The sequence below is a fragment of the Carettochelys insculpta genome, chromosome 1 (genome assembly GCF_033958435.1).
Source record: "Carettochelys insculpta isolate YL-2023 chromosome 1, ASM3395843v1, whole genome shotgun sequence".
In the NCBI taxonomy this organism is placed as follows: Eukaryota; Metazoa; Chordata; order Testudines; family Carettochelyidae; genus Carettochelys; species Carettochelys insculpta.
In genome coordinates, this window is record NC_134137.1 from 375,553,784 (window position 1) to 375,576,065 (window position 22,282).

The 22,282-nt window shown below is 48.7% G+C and overlaps 1 protein-coding gene across 1 annotated transcript in view; it reads right to left on the bottom strand.

The window, feature by feature from the left end:
- SLC35B4 (solute carrier family 35 member B4) overlaps window positions 1-19,887 on the bottom strand; it is a 32,016-nt gene extending 12,129 nt beyond the window's left edge. The window contains exons 1-5 of the mRNA XM_074984192.1: window positions 19,746-19,887; window positions 7,440-7,553; window positions 6,134-6,236; window positions 4,272-4,321; window positions 2,608-2,689 (exon numbers count right to left, since the gene is read on the bottom strand). Coding sequence (XP_074840293.1) covers window positions 2,608-2,689; window positions 4,272-4,321; window positions 6,134-6,236; window positions 7,440-7,553; window positions 19,746-19,822 — 426 coding nt within the window. The 5' untranslated portion in view covers window positions 19,823-19,887. The remainder of the gene's footprint in view (window positions 1-2,607; window positions 2,690-4,271; window positions 4,322-6,133; window positions 6,237-7,439; window positions 7,554-19,745) is intronic.
- Between the last annotated feature and the right edge of the window lie 2,395 nt (window positions 19,888-22,282).

Below are 22,282 nucleotides of genomic sequence, written 5' to 3' on the forward strand. Positions count from 1 at the left end.
AAACCTATCTGAACACAGTCTGAACCTCTCTCACCAGGCATGATTTCAGTTAGCCGGATGACCGCTTGCCATGGGTGTGGCCAAGTTTCCAGTGGTGCCACAAAGTTTGTTTCTCGCCACCCGCCCCAGCTCTCAGAGTTCTGTGCTGTTACCTAGCTGTAATTTACCCCAAATGTCTTCTAAGAGCCCAGAGAGCAGCGGAAATGTTGGGAATGCTGAGACGCAATATTGGCCTCCCGTGGTCGGGCAAATTCTCTCATCCGACACCAGTCAGGTTGTGAGGTGCGGATGAGAGAGGTTCAACCTATACCGCATCCCAGGCCACCCCAAGTGTCCCGCTGCACCTGGGAGTTGCTTCACTGGTCGCGGAGAGCACGCGGCAGTTACAGCACATGCTGCTGTTAGCCCTGCTTCTGTGGAACCACTGGGTTATGACTAGGACGACCACAGCTCCCTGTCCCAAGTACAGGGCAGGAAGATATGGGGGGAGGGGCAGCTTCTCCAAGCCCCGGGGAGCCGGCAGCCACCATTGCTTCCTGGGAGCCCCAGGGAAGCCGCAGAGCCTGGTGCTCCCTGGGAGCCCAGGGAAGTGGCAGCTGCCCATGCTCTCCCAGCTTCCATGAGGCTGGGGCGGGGGGAGGTGAATACGGGACAATGAGTCCCTTTAAAAAAAGGGAAGTCAGGACGCCTTTTTGGCATCCCAAATACGGAACCGTCCCGCCCAATATGGGATGGACGGCCACCCTAGTTAGGATGAAAGATGAAGGCGACTAACGAAGTGACCCTTTCACAGAAACACGCTGGCTGCAGGCATGTGTCCCTCCCCCGCCAACACTCCCTCCAACTGTTTTGTATCCATGTGTGGAACAAATTTTGTTCTGTGCACCGAGGCGTGTGTGGGTGTGCACCACCCGTTGAAACACACGCTGTTGGCTGAGGGAGCGGTGGGCACTTTGATAATCAGCTGGGCGGCATCTGACTCTCTCCTGGGTGCCTGCCCGAGCGCTCAGCTTACAGGGAACACTGCTCCGCTCCCTTTATCTTAACTCTTGATTGCCTGCGCTATGGTGAAACTGCTACTTTGGGATATTTGAGGTATTTGGAAAGCTTAACCCCAGCTGCTAATATTAACATAAAGCACTATGCTGGCACAACCCACAGCTGAGCTCGGCGATAGTGAAAGACATCTGCTTTGCAGACAATTCCGTCCTTTACTGGTAGACTGCTCCGCTAGCAGGGATTGTGAAATGAGAGCACTGGCTGCACCTTGAGCGTTTTGATCAGCTTCCAAAACAAGAGGGGCCCCGGGGCTCAGAGATGGTGAGCTTCTAATGAAATCAAGAGAAGCTGCGGGTGCACGGGGACTTTTGCGGGATGGAAAACAGACTTATTCAGGAGCCTGTCTAACGACAACGGGACGCAGCTGCGCATAGGCTGATACCTGAGCCTGTACTATGTGGCATAACCCCAGCCCTCAGTATTTGCTGTGTACCTATTAAAGTTAAGGTGGATTATCACCACTAGTTTAGCTGAGAAGTACAGCTGCTTAACGCATCTGTGAATTCAATCATCTCCTGAATTTAAATCTGCCAGGATGCAGAAGAACCCTGCTTCATATACCATGCATGAGCTGCAAGCAGCTGTCTCCATGCAAGAACAAGAGACTTGCTTACAGTTACTACACAATGAATGCGGGTGGGCTCCATGAAGCTCTTGGAAGCTGTTTTCTCTACAGTTGCTTGTGATAGCAGGAGATGGGTCTCTGTGACCCAGGAGGTCCCTTTCTATCCTACACACTTAAGTATATTTTCCCCATGACACTAGTTTACTCCACATAGACACGTGCAGTCCAGTTTCCTTGAAGACACTAGCAGAATGCAACATCTCTTGGAGAGTTATTGTCACTACAAGTCTGCAGTAGGCTTACACAATGTGCAGGCCCTCACAACTGGGACAAATTAAACCAGCTTTCAGTTGCATCTTTCCAAGCCCTAACTCCCTGGTCAGTTTCAATTTTTTGGTCTTTCTTGCTTTGATGCTAAACCAAAATGGAAAAACCTTGAAAACGAAAAGTTACGCGCTTGTGTGCATTTTCCTCACCTCCAAACCACACCCTCCCGGCTTGCAAAAAATTTCCATCCTGTTTATGCTTAAACTTACAAAAAGATCATAGTTGGGTCTGAGCCAGACCTGGAAATTTCTAGTTTGAAAAGCCACTTGTTCAGCAAGCTGAGAGCAAGGTTGTAAGACAGACACTGCCATTCTATGCAGCATCAACCCACTGGGAGAGCAACAGCTGCTAATCAAATACATTAACCCCAATTATTTTATCTCCTCTGCGGGTGAAAGTAACTTGATATTCAGGCAACTACACAGCAAGTCATAAAAGGCATCTTGAACGGAAAACAAAATGTGAAGGTCAGCAAAAATCAGGCGTCCCACTGCGGGAAGGAAATCTCCAGGGAAACAGACAAAAAATACTCAGTATACTCTCTTCTCACTGATACAGGCAATTCTCTTTTGTTGGATTAAGGTATCTGTGGCAGCGCCTACTGTTAATAGGGCTCCCAGCTCAAGAGAGGCAGACACTTTAAAAGCATTCCTTACCACTTGTTTTGCAGACATGAAAGTGCAGATAAATATCCCCACAGACACAAGGGCTATAGAGGTGTATTTAGATATGCTGTACCTGCAAACAAGAGGAAAGATATTTCAGCATCTTACTCCAGCCCTTTCCAACCTGGGGGCTTTCCCCAGTGCTGCACTGTACATGCATAGGGCCTGATTCTGCTCAGTTACAAGGGTGCAAATCTGGAACGAATACTGTCTAGGAACTGTTGAACAGGAGGGAATCAAAGAAAAGCTCTTTCAGTTCCGGCTTCTTTATGCTGAGAGACTGAAGTGTTTTCTTTCCAAGAACCAACAGGGTCCTAGCCCCACTTGATCACAACATCGGGAGCCCTTAAGATCATGTCATTCTGGTCACCCTCTTGCCCGAGCCCTGTACTTTTCGTCCCCAGAGGCGAACAGGCCAGTAGGAGAGAGCTCTCACTGCAGTGCCAAGCCTCACACAACTCCAATGGCTGCCTGGGCCAGCAGCTTGCCCTGGGTCCCGGCTGGTCCGTGCTAATGGCACCCGGAGCTCACTTAGGTGTAAACTTATCCTTTAGGTGAAGCGGCCCCTGGAGCAGGACGAAGACCCACACACGCTAACTGCAGCAAACACAAAAGCTTCTTGAAAAACATGGAAGCCGAGAGCTCCCATAGCAATGGCGTAGCTGGGACCCAATGTACAGTACAACCCTCAATATAGCGGACTGATGGGGAGGGGTGTCTGTTAAAGAGAAAGTCCATTATAGCCGAGGGTTTACTCTGAGCACAGGGGCTTGTCCTCGCTCTGCAGTGATCCCAGACACAGGGGAGGAGGGGGACCCCACGGCAGCAGTGGCTCTCTCAGCCATGGCCCAGGGACCCTGCGGGGGTCCCAGCTACAAACCGAGACCCCATGGCTGTGGTGATCCCAGCAGAGGGGGGCGGGACTGGGATCCTGTGGCTGTGGCAGTCCCACCCCCGGCCCCTGCAGCTGCTGTGAACCTATTTTCTTTGCGGGGAGGATAGCGGACGCCCGGTAGTACCGATGTCCAGTAAAACGGGGTCCACTGTATCGAGGGGTTACTGTAGCTACCATCGACTTATCTGGCCAGCCTCACTGAGGGAGGTCGACAGGAGAGTATTTGAACAGGTCGATCTCCCAGCAAGTGTCGGTGCACCTGAGCGACAAAGCCTCACTCTTCCCGATTGCCTCTTCTCCATTTATAGTCGCAGTGCACACCGGCAGATAGGCAGGAACCTGGGACCAACTCTCCTTAACTACTTACCTGTCACTTCAGGGTGATACTGGGCTTAATGGACTAATGCTCATAAAACCCCCAGCTCCTCAGACTGAAAATGGTGCAGGAATGCAAAGCAGTAGTACCGAAATGCTCTGTATTCAGCCTCAGTTGGCCTCAGAGAGGTACAGCTGGAGCACCAATCCTAGCTTCGACACTGACTCCCTCTCTGACCTCTGGCAGGTCGCTTACCTTCAACACCTCAGTTTCCCCATCAGGGAGAGGAAAAGGGTATGGACACTTGGGAGATGACAGATCAAGATTAAAGCGCTTTGCAGATGAAAAGTTTTGCATAGGTGCCAAAGGTTGCTGACTATCCAATGTTGCACTGGCAATGTCAGGAAATACATTTTTCTGATGAAACTGGGAGGCATAATTTACCTTTTTTTCAAAATGATGATACCTAGAACCATGCTCGCTATGAGAGAGCCCTGGGCAGGCGGGAAAGAGAAAAGCAAAACAAGGTCAGTGGGTTAGGCACTCTCCCAGAAATAGAAACACATTCAACAAAAAATCCTGTGTGCTCTGAACAGGTAAGTGCAGGTCACAAACAGGAACAACAGCCTCAAGATCAGGATGGAAAGAGACTGAAATCAGCGAGGGACCGATGCTCATTAGACCCAAAGAACAAAAAGCAATAGGACTCGCAGGGGAAGCAGGGAAATCAGTGCATTTATGGCACGGAGAACATGGGAAGCAAGCTCGGCCCTCTCTCTTGGGATGGCTCAGGAAGGATAACAGTCAGGTGAGAGGACTAGGAGGTTTGCCTAGGTCAGTGCAGGACGAATTCCTGGAATCGGTCTTTTTAATAGTCCAGATTGGAGATGTGTCAAGCCCTTGGGCACCACCTGCTTCTCATAGGTTACTCCACAGCCTAGTACATCACACCTGTTACATCACACCTGTTACACAAGCAAAGATTTCCTTTCGGCTTTAACCTAAGTTTACCTTGACACTTTTCTGCAGACATCAAAACTGGCATCAGAGAGGTAGCTGAGTTAGTCTGTATCTTCAAAAACAACAAGAAGTCCTGTGGCACCTTATAAGCTTCCACTTATGCTCCAAAATATCTGTTCGTCTGTAAGGTGCCACAGGACTTCTTGTTGTCAAAATTTGTGAACATGAGTGTCTCTTCAAGCATGAGGTGCACCCCCTAAGGGAGCATAAAGGACTAGCAGCGTGTATACAGCCCCACATACGGCATGGGCCTTTAACAGGGCATTGCAGTGCAGAAAGGAAATGAGATGGGGTTAATTTTCCTGACCAGGGGCTCTGCAGTCAGACTTCCCACATTAGGTGACATCACCTCACCCCAAATGATCCTGTCAGTGCAGTTCAGGACTCAAGGGGTTAATAACGCTCTCTGGGCCAGTTGTTTTATTTCGGCACAGTTCACCTATGGTACAATGCTCTTTGCTGCTCCCTACAAAAGCATCCGCAAATCTGCAGGTTGTAGGGAACGAGCGATGCAAAGAGCAGGCAAAACTTTACATTAGTTTTCAGACGGGCCACTCACATGCCCAGTATAACCTCAACAAAATAGCTACTGGGTGTTTGCACATGCAAACTTGTGCATCCTGCACAATGGGCAGTTTTTGCAAACGTATCCCTTGCTACGTCTGGCAGAGAAGAAGAGATCGAAATGCCAGTGAGGTGTAGGGCTTTTATGTGCAACAGAAGTGAGTTACTTTGTGGCCTGAGTGCAGGGCTTGGAGTCAGGAACTCCGGAGTCTGGATACTGTCTTTAACACCACCTCTACCTGTGATCCTGGGTGAGTTATTCAACAGCTCTATGCCTCGGTTTCCCCAAGTGTAAGAGGAAGCTTCTCTTCAGGATAAGGGACAGACAAACCAGCATATCAGCCCTGACAGCCAAATGCGTGCATTGCAATGGCTATCTCTGTAATATGCAAATGCCTCACAAAGATTTATTGGTTCTCAGACCACTTGTTACGTGGTTATATTATTTCCATTTAACAGATGGGGAAACGGAGGCACGGGCCATAACAAAACAGGTCAAGTTCTCCGAGGGTGTCTACTGCAGAACCAGGAACCAAAGGCCATCCCTTCTCCATTAACAATACTGCTATCTTTATGCATTGTATCGTAGCTGTGAAGCACTGTCTGCCCATGCGACTTTCTCCTCCTCAGCCGGGCCTGGAGGGAGACCAGCGTGTGTTCTGGGCATTGAGCAGAGATGTTAACAGGCACATACCAAGGGAAAGGCCAGCAAAGGTACTCACTGATCTGAATATCATGTGCAGCGGCATGGCTATGTTTAGATTCAGGGCATAGTTATTCACTATGCTGACAGTGAAGAACATGGCCACCATGATCAGGTAGTATCTGAAAGGGAAACACAAGGGGCTGGTGAGCGAAGCAAGTTGGAGACCAGGATGCAACTTCTCGGTGTTCTCTCATGCAGGTGTGGCCAACCAGTTAGCGGCTAAGAGCCAAAATAGATGGGGATAGAGTGCAAAGAGCCATGCAGTCTACATTTATTTTTATCTATCTATCTATAGATAGATATCTGTTATTTAGCTGTATATAGATATTTTAAGTATATATAATACATGATTCAATGCCCCCCTCCTCCTCCTCCTCCAGAGCCAGGCACCCCCAGCCCTCCCGGTCTAAGCCCGTCCCCCTCCCCTCCTCCAGAGCCAGGCACCCCCAGCCCTCCCGGTCTAAGCCCGTCCCCCTCCCCTCCTCCAGAGCCAGGCACCCCCAGCCCTCCCGGTCTAAGCCCGTCCCCCCTCCCCTCCTCCAGAGCCAGGCACCCCCAGCCCCACACTCTGGACCAACCTCCCTTCCCTCTCTCAGAGCCAGGCACCCCCAGACACGCTGCTCAAACCCCATCCCCCTCCCCTCCTTCAGAGCCAGGCAGCCGCAGCCCCAGCCCCCCACTCTGGACCAATCCTCCTTCCCTCTCCCAGAGCCAGGAACTCCCAGCTCTCATCATCTTTCCCCCCAGGCGCTGGGGCGTGTGTGCAGAGCAGCAGCGAGCAATCTGGGCATGCAGCTCCAACGGAAGCCACATTTCATCGAGCAAAGAGCTGCCTGTGGCTTGAGAGCCCCTGGCTGACTGCCCCGTCATAGGCTCATCCTGAAACTAAGCCCTTTCTCACAGGCCATCAAGTCACAGGGAGCAGAGGGGGAAAACCAACCTGGCTTTCTAGGTCAATAAAGGATTGTCTCCTACCGAGTAAGAGGGGGTGAAAAAAAAGTTTTCAGATGTCTTTCCCACAGGTTTCCAGTGGGCTCCACTAATTACCAAACCCCAGACAGATCCAGTCCCCTAAAAGTAGCGCTTGCTTACTAAACAGCTACTAACATGTTTCCCTAGGAGAAAAGGCTGTAAGTTTCCTGTTAACTCATTTATCTGGGACGATTAATACTGTACATGACAAGTTCTGAAGGAGGCGTTGCTAACTCTGGAAAAGGAAGGGCTTTAGACAGGATAAACGGGTAAGCTGTGTTATTAACCACTAAGTGATAACCGCAATCTCGTGAACCCAAGCCCAGCCAAAGCATTTAAGTCTACTGTACCTTAGTGGGATGGCCGGCTGCTTCCTTCCAAATTTGGCTTCAAAGATGAAGCCTTCCACGGCTATGAATAAGAACTGTGCAAATGTCACTATGTTCCCGCATCCTGGAAACTCTCTGGATTTTGGGGGGGGGGGGGGGGGACGGACGAGAGAGAGAAGGAGAAACATAATAACGACATGGTATTGCAACTGAATGCACCGAGGAGGGACTAATCGCTTGCATTCATAGAGCGCTTACCTGCGTTTACCAGTTTAATGCACTACACAAGCTTACTCAGCATAGTTCTTACATAGACCTCATCACTTCAATATAGGCACATCCACAGTAAATTCACATACACGCTAATCTCAGGGACCACTTCATTGGGATGTAGCCACTGCTGGGGAGAAGCTTGGCAGCTGTTCAACAGTACACAGAAACACTACTTGGCAGGCTGAAGACAGGAAATGATGCAAGATCTTGTTTTCTTCTATATAGGTTCTTTAACTCTGCCATGGCCAGTCCTAAGCCCGGCTGGGAAAGGAGAGTTGGGAGTATGAGTAGCACCCTTGCACTGTAAAAAAATCTCAGCCTCAGAAACATTGGTGACAGTTCAACAGATTCCACTCCTGGGAGGTAAAGGGCCTCATCTCGAGGGAATAAGACGTACTGTAATGGAAGCCAGAAGGAAGCTACAATCCTGACCATCCTTCTATCAACCAGGAAAACCGTGATCATCGGAACATCAGGACAAGGTACAAAACAGGAAAGGCAATGCAAGTGGCTGCAGAAATGTGACGCTCTAAGTTTGCAACACTTGGGCTCAGTGAGACCAGATGGCTACAGCCAGGACAACTAAGATTGCCAACAGAAGAGATGCTACTGTACCCAGGGCAATGAAGATGACAATGCTCCACATGCAGAAGGAATGGCATTTATATTTTCAAAAGAAGTGCAGAAGGCATTGACTGGATGGGGAGTCCATGGACCAAGAATGGTAGTAGCCTCATTCAGAACTAAAAGGAAGATCAAGATGAACATCATGCAGGGCTACGCCTTAGGTGATCTTTCAGATATGCAGGCAGTTGAGAAGTAGTGCCGAGACCTTTAGATTGTTATCCATCCGAAACTGCAGTGAGAACTAGCCCATAAGAACAAATAACCCTTTGGAAAACAAGTAGGACACCAGTGTTACTATCTTGTATTTTATTCCTGAAAGAAGGGCTTGGAGCCATAACCACCCTCACAGGCCAGTGCTTCAGTTTTACATTTCTTCTGAAAGATCTGGGTTATGATGGCACCTCCGGGCTCACAATGGACCAAGATCCTATACAAATGCAGCAGGTCAGCAGATGCAGTGGTACAGGTATATGATGGGACATTTGCTCAGTCCTGACCCAGAGGGGAAAGAGCCACCTACTGAACCATTCATTTAGCCAAAGCTTATTGAGATGACCAAGCAGACGAGATACAACGCAGACGGTGACAGGATAGGGGCTCAACAAAATAACAAATCATTGTCCTAGGTGCCCACTCCATAGCATTTGTTTCTACTTGGTACCAAGCTGCCATATATTCTGGTTACTACTGTCACCTCCTTCTCTTCTCTCAGAGGCATGCTCAATTCTCCTTCCTTGCATTTCAACAGGAGACCTTTTGAGGAAGCGCTTTTCCCGTAAACTCAGCATTTGGATGGTGGAATGGACGGTGCCTCCATTTCACTGAGGCCCATTGTTAGCAGAGCTCTTCCTCCCTGAGCTTCCAGCGTGAGTGATGGTTATGGAACGGCGAAGACTCTGCCTACGTTGTGTGTGTTTCACTGTGCCAAGGCGATGGCGAATGACCGGAGCCCCACCGGGGTTCTACACATGGCCCATGAGACATTTTGTTTACGGTTGCTCACAGGCAGGGTTGCCAGATTCAGCTGGTTTCCGTCCCTGTTGGGTCCCCCCCCCGCCACTGGTATTTCTAAAATGACACATGCTTAAAGCAAAGGCACACAAAGTGAGGTGTGTGTGGACTGCACACAACACCGACTGAGAGCCATGTGCTCCCTCTGCATCCAATCAAAGTGCTGCTACAGGTTGATCAGCACACCCTGCAAATTCTAGGTTACACAAGCCCAGTTCGCAAACCTACCTTATCCCAGGAGACCGTCTTGGCTACGACAATTTTGTGGCCTACTGAGATGGAGGGCCACTCGTACAGCCCAGTCACTAGCCTAGGTTACCCATCACTGTGACAGGGTGACATTTCTAAGTATCTATTGTTTGCTATGGGAATTTTATTGTTTATTTGCTGTTCTTCCTGAGGTACTGGATATGGACTCGATTCAATGGCTTGGTGTGTCTTAAACATTAATTTCTCAGTGGGGCTATATTATATCCCTTATCTTGATGCTATGGAAGAGCGAATGCCACACTCTGGCTCATGTTATAAGTTGTCCATTATGGCTCTTCTATTGCCTTGTGAGGGGATGAAGTACGGGGTGATTTGCTAACAACATTTATGGCACCAATTAGGTCAGTGGTTCCCAAACTGGGGTGTGTGAAGGAGTTGGTGGGGGGCAGGGTGAGGCCATGAGAAAAAACAAATCAAGTCTTTAATGCCAAATTCAGCTGAAATGCTCAGTTTTTTAGCTGCACTTAATCATCTCTTCCCTAAGCGCCCATCAGAATTGTTCATTCATTCCCAATATTTAAAAAAAAAAATAAAGCAGTTACACTTCAACATTTGTCGCCATTATTTACCACCAAATAAAGAGGGCCGTGGAGCATCCCTGCATCTTCTTAAAAGATGAAAGAGAATTATGTTTAACAAAGGGGCAGCTGAAGTGTGTAAAGCTAGCTTCATTGCATCATGGACATTGCTACAAATACCAACATTCTCTGCCTTTCAATTGCTTAATAAGAAAATCATTCACATCCTCTTTAAGCCATGTGTTCTGCTCAGTTTGTGGCTATTCATCGTCAGGCGAGTGTCTGCGTTACTTCTTCCAGCAGGTTAATTCTATTCTTAAGTAGCAATTATAGGCCTATAATAGTTTACCATGTCTGTTTTCGTGTGTGTAATGCTTTTCAGTTGTTGATAACTGTTTTTCTTTGGGCTTTCATAAACTATTAGTAGCAGCACACATAATCCAATCCAGGTCCCTGCTTTGGGGCTGACAAGTATCAGAGCGGTGGCCATGTTCAGCTGTATCCGCAAAACCAACCAGAAGTCCTCTGGCACCTTATAGACCAACAGATATTTTTGAGCATAAGTTTTTGTGAGCAAAGACCCGCTTCGTCAGATGCAATGATGAAGCAGGTCTTCGCCCATGAAAGCTTAGGCTCAAAACTATCTGTTGGTCTATAAGGTGCCACAGGACTTCTGGTTGGTTTGGGGTTGTTCTCCTCCTCCCAGGGACCAAACCATCTCCCTTCCCCATGGTCACTAACTGGGGAGTCTGAATCAGCACCAGCATGATCCTCCTTCAGTACTTGTCCCCTGAAGCACTCTCATTCCCACCACAGGACCTGGGAGCTTGTAATGCTCCTGGACTACATATAAAGCCTTGTGGGAATTTAAGCTCTGGGAGCAGATGGAGAAACCGTAACTAACGTGAGACGCAAGCAATTGCTCACAAGGGTGTGACTGTGTCCTGAGCTACTACCTACTGTATAAATCGTGTGTGTTCGTCCGTGCGTCCGTCCCTGGACCAGACGAGCTGAGGCCAACATTCAGAGATGCTCCCACGGAACTCTGATGCAAGACACAACATTTGCTGGAGGACTTGACTGGCCGGGAGCTTCAATGCAAGAGCAGCTCATTCTGCCTCCCTCCTCCTCCCTCACTTTATGGTGGCAGGAGAAAGGAATTTGAGATGATACTTCCCCTTTTCTGACAGTCTCTGAAACCGACCTCTTTGATGCAAACCAGTGCAAAGGACTCTTCAATGTATATGAGCACTGGGTGCAAAGAGCTAAAACTGTGGACTTTGAAACTGGGGAGGACCCATTTTTCACTGATTTGCTGTCCACTTGTGACTAAGATGCAAACTCAGTTAACAGGAACGTAGAGACAAACATGTCCAATTAGCCATCCGTAGGTTTCTCTTTCTCTCTGGCCTCTCGTTCGGTTCACGTCCCTGGAGCGGGGTGATTGGAGAGGGATTGGGAAAGAGTAATTAAAAGCCTAGCAGGATGCCAGAATGATCTCTGATTAGTTTAGGATTTAATTATTCCAATCCATTCCCCTTCAGTCTCCTGAGGTATAGGAAACTCTGCATCTTCATGCCACACATGAAGCAAGAAATCAATGACAAGCTACCCTGTGTTGACATAAAGCTAACACAAAAGGAAAACAGATAAGATGGCCACATTCACATAAAAAACCACCATGCCTTGGTGGGTTTACATAAAATGACTCAGAGCCTAATTACACCAATTAATTCTCAACTGTTATTTTAACTGCACTCAGATAACCGATTCTCCTTTGTTAGGACAATAATCCTCCAATAAATTTAAATTACGTTCCAATTGTTGTAGGTCTTTCATCTCACTCATTCATTAAGATCACCACCCTTCTGTGTTTCCCTTTCCCTTCCCCTAGGGACTTGAATGATCTCTTCTGTGCAGTCTAGTACAAAGTCCAAAAGGCAAAATGTTTCTTTGTGGCATAGGCTAGGTCAATGGTTCTCATCCTTTCTAGACTACTGAACAGCTTACGGGAGTCCGTTTGGTCTTGCACACCCCTCACGTTTCACCTCATTTAGACATAAAAAATACAGAGATGTCACACTGCATCCTTACTAAAAAATTGCTCTCTCACATTTCCCACGTGATTTTCACTTACATTTCAGTGTATCGTATAGAAAGCAGTATAAACAAGGCATTGTATGAAAAGTTAGTTTGTACTGATTTCACGACAGCTTGAACTTCTCTAGCCCAGGATCCTCTGGTCCGGGTCTCACCAGTGATGAGCCAGAGAATTTTCCAAACCACAGGAGGCCAACAGGGTTGAGCAGCACTACTAACACTCCCACTGCTTATGGGCTCTTAGAAGACATTTCGGGGTAAATTAGAGCTAAATAACAGCACAGAGCACTGACAGCCAGGACTGGGGTGTATAATCTTTATGGGACTGCAGAAAACTTAGCCACAGCCATGGTAAGTGGATATCTGGCTAATGAAAATCACTCTCATCCATGTGGGCACTAACGATACTGAGAGGTGTGACGCTGAGCTGGTCAAGAGTGACTTCAGGGCTTTGGGGGCACGGGTCAGGGGGTTTGGGGCGCAGGTGGTATTCTCTTCAATCCTGCCTGTCAGAGGTAGGGGCCCAGGCAGAGACAGGTGTATCCTAGAGGTGAATGCTTGGTTGCATAGATGGTGTCGCCAGGAAGACTTTGGTTTCTTTGACCACGGGATCCTGTTCCGGGAAGGACTGCTAGGCAGAGATAGCGTTCACCTTTCGAGGAGGGGGAAGACCATATTCGGACACAGGCTGGCTAACCTAGTGAGGAGGGCTTTAAACTAGGTTCGACGGGGGCAGGGGAGCAAAGCCTGCAGGTAAGTGGAGAGCATGGATACCTGGGAGATGAACTTGAAATGGGAGGGAGTATGGGCTACACTGGGAGAGTAAAAAGAGGGCCAGGACAAAACTGGGAGGCAAGACCAAATCAATGTCTGAGATGCCTATATACAATTGCAAGAAGTATGGGAAATAAACAAGAAGAATTGAAAGTACTAATAAATGAATACAACTATGATATCATTGGCATCACAGAAACTTGGTGGGATAATACTCATGATTGGAATGTTGGTATTGAAGGGTACAGCCTGCTTAGGAAGGACAGACAGGGAAAGAAGGGAGGAGGTGTTGCCTTGTATATTAAAAATGTTCACACTTGGACAGAGGTGGAGATGAACGTAGGAGATGGACGGGTTGAAAGTCTCTGGGTTAGACGCAGAGGAGTTAAAAACAAGGATGAGGTCCTACTAGGCGTCTCCGACAGGCCCCCTACCCAGGTGGAAGAGGTGGACGAGGCTCTCTTTAAACAGCTAACAAAACCATCCAGGGCCCAGAATTTGGTGGTGATGGGGGACTTCAACTATCCAGATATATGTTGGGAAACTAATACAGCAGGGGACAGACTGTCCAATAAATTCTTGGATTGCATTGCAGACAACTTTTTATTCCAAAAGGTTGAAAAAGCTACCCGGGGAAGCTGTTCTAGATTTAATTTTAACAAATAGGGAGGAAATTATTGAGAATTTGAAAGTGGAAGGATGCTTGGGTGAAAGTGATCATGAAATCATAGAGTTCACAATTCTAAGGAAGGGTAGAAGGGAAAACAGTACAATAGAGATAATGGATTTCAGGAAGGCAGATTTTGGTAAACTCAGACAGCTGGTAGGTAAGGTCCCATGGGAAGTTAAACTGAGGGGGAAAAACGGCTGAGGAGAGTTGGCAGTTTTTCAAAGGGACATTATTAAGGGCCCAAAAGCAAGCTATCCCACTGCGTAGGAAAGATAGAAAACATGGCAAAAGACTGCCTTGGCTTAACCAGGAGATCTTGCATGATCTCAAAATAAAAAAGGAATCGTATAAGAAATGGAAACTAGGACAAATTACAAAGGATGAATATAGGCAAACAACACGAACATGCAGGAGCAAGATTAGAAAGGCTAAGGCACAAAATGAGCTCAAACTGGCTACAAGCATAAAGGGAAGCAAGAAGGCTTTTTACAAATACATTGGTAACAAGAGGAAGACCAAGGAGAGGATAGGGCCATTGGTCAGTGACGTGGGAGAAACAGTAACAGGGAATTTGGAAATGGCAGAGACGTTTAATGATTTCTTTGTTTCGGTCTTCACTGAGAAATCTGAAGGAATGCCTGACATAGAGAATGCTAGTGAAAAAGGGATAGGTTTAGAAGTTGAAATAAGAAAAGAACAAATTAAAATTTACTTAGAAAAATTAGATGTCTGCAAATCACCAGGGCCTGATGAAATGCATCCTAGAATCCTCAAGGAGCTGATAGAAGAGGTATCTGAGCCTTCAGCAATCATTTTTGGAAAATCATGGGAGATGGGAGAGATTCCAGAAGACTGGAAAAGGGCAAATATAGTACCCATTTATAAAAAGGGGAACAAGAATAACCCGGGAAACTACAGGCCAGTCAGCTTAACTTCTGTGCCAGGAAAGATAATGGAGCAGGTCATTAAAGAAATCATCTGCAAGCATTTGGAAGGTGGTAAGGTGATAGGGAACAGTCAGCGTGGTTTTGTTAAAAACAGATCATGTCAGACCAATCTAATAGCTTTCTTTGATAGAATAACGAGCCTTGTGGATAAGGGAGAAGCGGTGGATGGGGTATACCTAGACTTCAGTAAAGCATCTGACATGGTCTCACATAATATACTTATCAATAAACTACACAAATACAACTTAGATGGGGCTACTATAAGGTGGGTGAACAACTGGCTGGATAACCGTACCCAGAGTAGTTATTAATGGTTTTCAATCCTACTGGAAAAGTATAACTAGTGGGGTTCTGCAGGGGTCTGTTTTAGGACCGGTTCTGTTCAATATCTTCATTAACGATTTAGATATTGACGTAGAAAGTACACTTATTAAGTTTGCAGATGATACCAAGCTGGGAGGCATTGCAACTTCTTTGGAGGATAGGGTCATAATTCAAAAGGATCTGGATAAACTGGAGAAATGGGCTGAGGTAAACAGGATGAAGTTTAATAAGGACAAATGCAAAGTGCTCCACTTAGGAAGGAACAATCAGTGTCACACACACAGAATGGGAAAGGACTGCCTAGGAATGAGTACAGCAGAAAGGGATCTAGGGGTTATAGTGGACCACAAGCTAAATATGAGTCAACCATGTGATGCTGTTGCAAAAAAAGCAAACATGATTCTAGGATGCATTAACAGGTGTGTTGTGAAGAAGACACGAGAAGTCATTCTCATGCTCTACTCTGCGCTGGTTAGGCCTCAGCTGGAGTAGTATGTCCTGTTCTGGGCACCGCAGTTCAGGAAGGATGTGGAGAAATTGGAGAGGGTCCAGAGGAGAGCAATGAGAATGATCAGAGGTCTAGAGAACATGACCTATGAAGTAAACCTGAAAGAATTGGGCTTGTTTAGTTTGGAAAAGAGAAGATTGAGGGGGGACATGATAGCAGTTTTCAGGTATCGAAAAGGATGTCATAAGGCAGAGGGAGGGAACTTGTTCTTCCTTGCCTCTGAGGAGAGAACAAGCAGCAATGGACTTAAATTGCAGCAGGGGAGGTTCAGGTTGGACATTAGGAAAAAGTTCCTAACTGTCAGGGTGATCAAACACTGGAACGAATTGCCAAGGGAGGTGGTAGAATCTCCATCACTGGAGATATTTAAGAAGAGGTTAGATAGACGGCTTTCAGGGATGGTCTAGAAAGTGCTTGGTCCTGCCACGAGGGCAGGGGGCTGGACTTGATGGCCTCTCGAGGTCCCTTCCAGTCCTACGCTTCTATGATTCTATGCCCAATTATGGCTGTTGCTGGACCAGAGTGTCTTGGACTAGAAAGGTTCAACCTGTAGTAACATTTATGCAGCCTGTTATAAAAGTAGGCAAATAGCTAGATGATTTGAGGGGCTCCCCTAGAAGACCTCTTCATGCCCCTGGGGTATGTGTGATCTAATCTAGAACTCATTACAGAGAGCTCTGCAGCCTCCTCCACAGCCATTTCCAGTCACCTAATTGTTAGCATCGAGGAAACACAGCAGCTATTAGGAAGGGGCAGCAAAAATCTCTTGATGCAGTTTTGCAGCTGGAAACAACTAGAATAGCCCAAAACCACGTGCCTAGCCAGCTCTCAGAAGACCACGGGAAAGAGAAGCACAGCTGGGAGCACTGGGAGAATGAGCTCACTTGCTCAGTTCATCTCACTCAAATGGGGGTTTCAACAATGCTGCTCAGCGGGATGTTTATTGGGATGGCCATAAAGTCTCTCTAGTACTAAGTACATGTTTTGACAGCATCCATTACAATGTGCCCAGACCTGTCAGGCCTCCTCCATACATCATAAAGAAGAAGAGCACGTGCCCAGTTTACAAAAGGAAAAAGTCCTTTCTGCTGATCACCTTTAAAGAAATATTGGCGCCTTCCTTTTAGTGAGGATGATATACCTGCAGCATTCTCGGGTGAAGCTTCAAAACCTGAATCTCAGCTCTGGAGTGGTAACTGGATTCCTATGGATCTCTTTGCAATACGAAATGTGATGCTTTGCTACCAGCCCCCTCTCTTCTTTCCAGTTTATCATTTTAGGCCCCGATCCTGCAGCCACATCTTTGTAAACTCATGTCTTCGTATAGAACCTCATTGACATAGGGGCCTTAATTGCTTGACCAGAGGTAGGATGCTTGAAAAAGCAATTTGGTAGATCTTCTAGCTCAAAAGCTTGAGTGTCTGACGAACAGAAGTTGGCCCAGTAAAAGTTAATTACCTCACTCACCTTTTCTTTCTTGTATCTTGGGGCTGGCAGAATTACGACAACACTGCACACAGGTAGGTCTGTCTCTAATGGCACTGCTCTCATTGGTACCACATGGAAGCTTTCTTGCTTGACTGAAGCCTCTTCCACTCCTACCTCTTGGAGCACAGGCCACTGATGATCATTCACCAGCGTCCCTGGTCCTGGGTGATCTTTTTAACGTCTGCCTTCAGGTTTCTACACCAGGTGTTTTTTGGGCATCCTCTTTCCCTTTTTCATTGCAGGTTCCAACTTAATGCTCGTCTTGCAATGCTGGGGGTTGGTTTTCTGAGGGTCTGTCCAATCCAAGCTTGAGCGGGGAGAAATTAGTTTCCTCAATATGCTGCTGGCTAACGAGGAACTGGTAAAACATTCTGTGGACTGGGCAAGGCTACCAAGAAGTGAAGTCCTGGTTTAACCACTGTACGACAGGAAGTAAAACATTCTTTCGCTTGGTCAATGAGTAGCTGACTTTGTTATGGATAGGCAAGTTCATGTCAGAGTGCGCTTTTTCTCAAGGTATTGCCATGTTCTTTTGGTACCCATACAGGGAAAAGCCACTCAATGTGACTTTCTTCTTAGCAGCTCATTGACTCGGAAATTCCCTGGCTTTCCTCTGTTTGCTTCCCCCCCAGCCCAGCTCCAGCTTACTAAAACAATAGCTTATGCCAGTAATACTGTACAGCACATTGATCTGCAAACACTGCAGGAACATACAATATACCCCAGGTATGTAAACACTGGCATGCTGCTAATGGGTAACCTGAGTCATGGAAGGGAAAGTGACTTGTATAGAAAGCACTGCAATGTTGACAGATTTCATAATTTTAACATGAATCCCATGATATTTCAGTGCCCAAGGTCCTTGAATCAAGTGAATATTTAAAATCCTTGTTTTCATGTTTTTACTCAAATTTGCACAGAAAAACTTGAAAACATGGCTCAGGCATACCCTAAAGCTCAGAAAAGAGAAGACAAATAACATAAGATTATCCGCCCCCCCCCCCCACCCCCTCAGAAATATTATAAGAGGTTAAGTCACACAGAATCCCAAGGCTGGAAGGGACCTCAGGAGGTCATCTAGTGCAGCCCCCTGCTTGAAGCAGGATCAACCCCCACTAAGTCATCCGAGCCAGCACCTTGTCCAGCTGGGACTTTAAAACCGAGAGATGGAGAATCCACCACCTCTCTAGGCAATGCATTCCAATGCTTCCCCACCCTCCTGGTGAAGTAGTTTTTTCCTAACATCTAACCTACACCTCTCCCTCTTCAACTTCAGACCATTACTTCTTGTTCTGCCATCTGACACCACTGAGAACAGTTTCTCACCCTCCTCTTTAGAGCTGCCTTTCAGGAAGTTGAAGGCTGCAGCTGAAGTCGACCATGACTTCTTTGGCTGATGGTTTGATTTCTGAAAACTTGTGGTTGGCCATGTTCCATTGCATAGGGCTGTAAAACAGGATGACCTGGCTCTGACACAGGTGTGCCGGTGGCCCTGGGCAAGTCACGCCTGGCCTGATTTTGCCCACGTTCTAAGCACTTGCAATGCATTGACTTCAGTGGGTGCTTAGTGGTATGGCTGCCTGCGGGGCCAGTGCACTGAGACCTGAACTAGGGAACACTGAAACCAAAAGCACCGTCTGCTACGCAGAGATGGCCTTGGAGCGTGTTCAGCTGGGGGAACTGCCCTGGATCTCACGCTTTAGGTGCATCGTGCACCACCTCTGGAGCAGCCACCAACAGCCCCTCCTCCCAGCAGTTCCCTCCAGTGCTTCCTGTCAATCAGCACTTTCCCCTACCTTTGGGTGCTTACCGTGTGCCCTGGGGCAAATGTTTTACAGCATCAGGAGGTGCTGGGGGATAGGAGAGAGGCTCTAGCACGCTCAGGAGATGGGGTGGAACAGGGTGCAGAGAAGCAGGGAGCACATCCCACTCAGAAACTCAGGGTCTAAGTCTAATCCTTGCTCTCCTCCCACAGGACAGCTCTGTCCCGCAGCTAAACAGCTCATACTCTGTAGCAAGGGGTTGGGACAACTCAGAGTGTCTACGCAGAGGGAGACTTGACACACACTCACCCCCAAACACCCAGGAGCCCTCCCCCACCCCCCAGCCCCAGCACCACACCAGGAGCCCCCAGCCCAGAAGCCACATCATCAGTTCCTGCCCCCTACCCCCCAGCCTCGGAGCCCTGACCTCACACCCACCAAGGACCCACATCATCAACCCCTGCCCCTCAACTCCTTCTCCCAGCCCAGGAGCCCAGTCAAGGTCCCCTACCCCACCCCACCAGCCCAGGAGCCAATGCCCACACCCCCAGCTCCACCCCCAGCCCAGCTACCCCATCATTGGTCCCTGCCCCATCCCCAGCACAGGAGCCCGATCATTGGTCCCTGCCCCATCCCCAGCCCAGCCCAGCCCCATCATTGGTCCCTGCCCCCTCTCCCCTTCCCCCTCCCCCTCCCCCAGCCCCAGCCCCAGCCCAGCGCCATCATTGGTCCCTGCCCCACACCCAGCCCCAGCCCCAGCCCAGCGCCATCATTGGTCCCTGCCCCAGCCCCAGCCCCGCCCCATCATTGGTCCCTGCCCACCCCCAGCCCAGCCCAGCCCAGCCCAGGAGCTCCATCATCAGCCCCTGCCCTCCCCGCAGCCCAGGAGCTCCATCATCAGCCCCTGCCCTCCCGACAGCCCAGGAGCTCCATCATCAGCCCCTGCCCTCCCCCCAGCCCATGAGCCCCATCATTGGTCCCTGCCCCCCCAGCCCAGCAGCCCCCTCATTGGTCCCGGCCCCTGCCCCTGCCCCGCGCCGGGCGCGGCTCGCACCTGACCAGCAGCTCCAGGAACACCACGTTGCTGCAGCAGCCGCTGAAGACCAGCCCGACGGCCAAGGCCGGGCGCATGGTGACGGGCGGGGGCAGCCAGCACCGCGCCGCTCCACCTCCCCGGCGAAGAGCCGCCACGCCAGCCCCGGGCCGGCACCGCTGTAGTTCCTGCCCCGCCCGACTTCCGTTCAGCCCTACGCCCGCGCCGCCCATAGGGAACTACAACTCCCAGAACCCTCCGCGCGGCCAACCTCCGCGAGACTCCGGCCCCCTGGGGACTGCTGGGAGTTGTAGTTCCTCGGCTGCCGACGCTCCGCCGTTGCAGCCACTGGTGGGGGCAGGGCAGGAGAGGGAATCAGCTGCTGTGGGGGGCGGAGCAGCTCACCACGAGTATGTGGGGGCGGGGTGGAAGGATTTCAGGCCCACAGGTAAAAGTCTTGCAGCTTCTCCCATGTGGGGAGGGTCTGGGCTGCAGGCTCACGGGGTGCCTACCCCTAGCTTGGAGGGGGGCTCTTGAAGAATTCCCACGCCCCTGAGTTTTGCTCCATTAAGAGGGAAGGAGGATCAGCATGAATGAACTTGGCGACTGCTGGTGAAATGGCCACAGCATGCTCGGTGCTGTATGAAGACACACTTCTGGCCTGCAGCGCTTGCAGTCTAGACAGGCACACTGTCCCCCAGTTCCCAGCCCCCGCCCCCTGGAACTGAGGGCTTGATGGGCTCTCCTGGGGGCAAGCACTGTGGTGGCCCTACAGCTTCCTCCTACGGTTCCACGCCAGGTACCTGCTTCCTTCGCTTCTCACCTGGGAGCATCCTTTTATCTGAGAGTGGCCCACCGGACAGACCCCAGTAGAACAGCCCATAATTCCAAAGTGTTTGCAGCACAGAGAGGAAACCAAAATGAATCCAAGATCATGAAAACATAAAATCTTACCTAGTCCAAGATTTGGGTAATGGTCCCTCTAGGGGCCTGGTCTAAAGGCTATTGAAGTTGCAGGAAAGACTCCTATTGACTCCAGTGAGCTTTAGGTCAGACAGTGGATGGAGTAAAGTTGGTAATTACTGTGGAATTAGCAAGAATAATATCCTGCGTTTTTAGGGCTCCTGTGAGCTTGTTCTAGCCCCATGTCCTAGCGTTCAGGACACCCAGAAATGTGAACCATTGTGTTACTAGTGAAACAATGAGGAGTTCTGTGGCACCTTGAAGAAACAGTTTTATTTGGGCATAAGCGTTCGTGGATGAGAGCCCACTTCATCAGAGGTGTTACTTATCACAGGACTCCTTGTTTTTGCTGATGCCAACTAACATGGCTACCCTCAGAAATGTGTTACTACTTGCCTTAGCTAGAGCGAGAGCTTTGCTGCTGCTAAGCTCTGTGTCAGCTCCTTGCCATGCCAGCCTGTGTGCCTTGTTAGCAAACACTTCAAGACTCTGCCAGTCTCACCCTTGCCTTGCAGGTGCCAACCAGTAAACATCTCCCAGCAGTGTCCAGTCCCACTCACTGGACACTCCCTGAAGTCACCAACTTCGCTGCCTCCAAAGTGGCAGAGCACCCCTCATCAGCCTCTTAAGTTAGCTGAAATCTTATGCTTCACTTTAATGGACGGCACTGAGATGGTTTTGTAGTAAATCGGGAATATATTATTAGCAAAGAACAGCCATTTACATGATACTAATGTAGTACCCAGAGGCACTGAGACCTTATACTAGGGTGGTGAAGTTTCTGCTCTACAGCCTCAGCTGAGTGCCAGCTGGCCTTTAGCTCATGGGGTAGAGCACAGGGCTATAGATCCTATAATTGCAGGTTCAATTGCTGGTGCTGGCAACCTGGGTCTCTTGGTGTTACACTAAGATAAGAGAAAAAGACAGAGGTATTGTTAAAAATACAATAAAACACACTTTCCAAAACTTAGTCTTAGAAAATCACAGTCTGCCTAAACTGTTTCCTTCCTCAAGTCACGGGCAATCCCTAGCCTTCCCAGAGGATGGGATCCTGCTTTCACAGAGTGCTTTGTCCTTTATGTCAGGATTAGGCAAAGCGGGGGCAGGCCTCCTCGGTGTGGGGGTGGGGCATGAAATTTCATAAGGGGGATGCAGCACCATCAGCTGCTGGGTATCAGGCTCATCCATCTCATTACAAATGTTGAAATATGGTACTGTTTTTATGTTCATAGAATCAGAGGATTCTCTTCCTTTTGTCCCCGGAGTGATGGGTAACAAAGGAATCCCTCCTCCCTTCTATGGTCCAGAAAACCTTGGGAATGCATTCTTTGAAAAGTAAAGCTAGAGTTCCTCTCCAGGTCTGATTTGTCTCAGCTTTGCAGGTACCAAGATCCTTCTTCATCCGCTGCTCAATTTGTTTTTTCTGTTGGCTTGATCGCCTTGACTTTCAATGCAAATGTATGTGTGTTGTCCCTTGCTTATTAGCTTGATGTTTTTAGATGGATTTTCTTCCACAACATCTTTAGCACATACATAACATAACTTTTTATAGGTGAGCTGTATACAGCACACTGTGATAGTTTATATTACACATA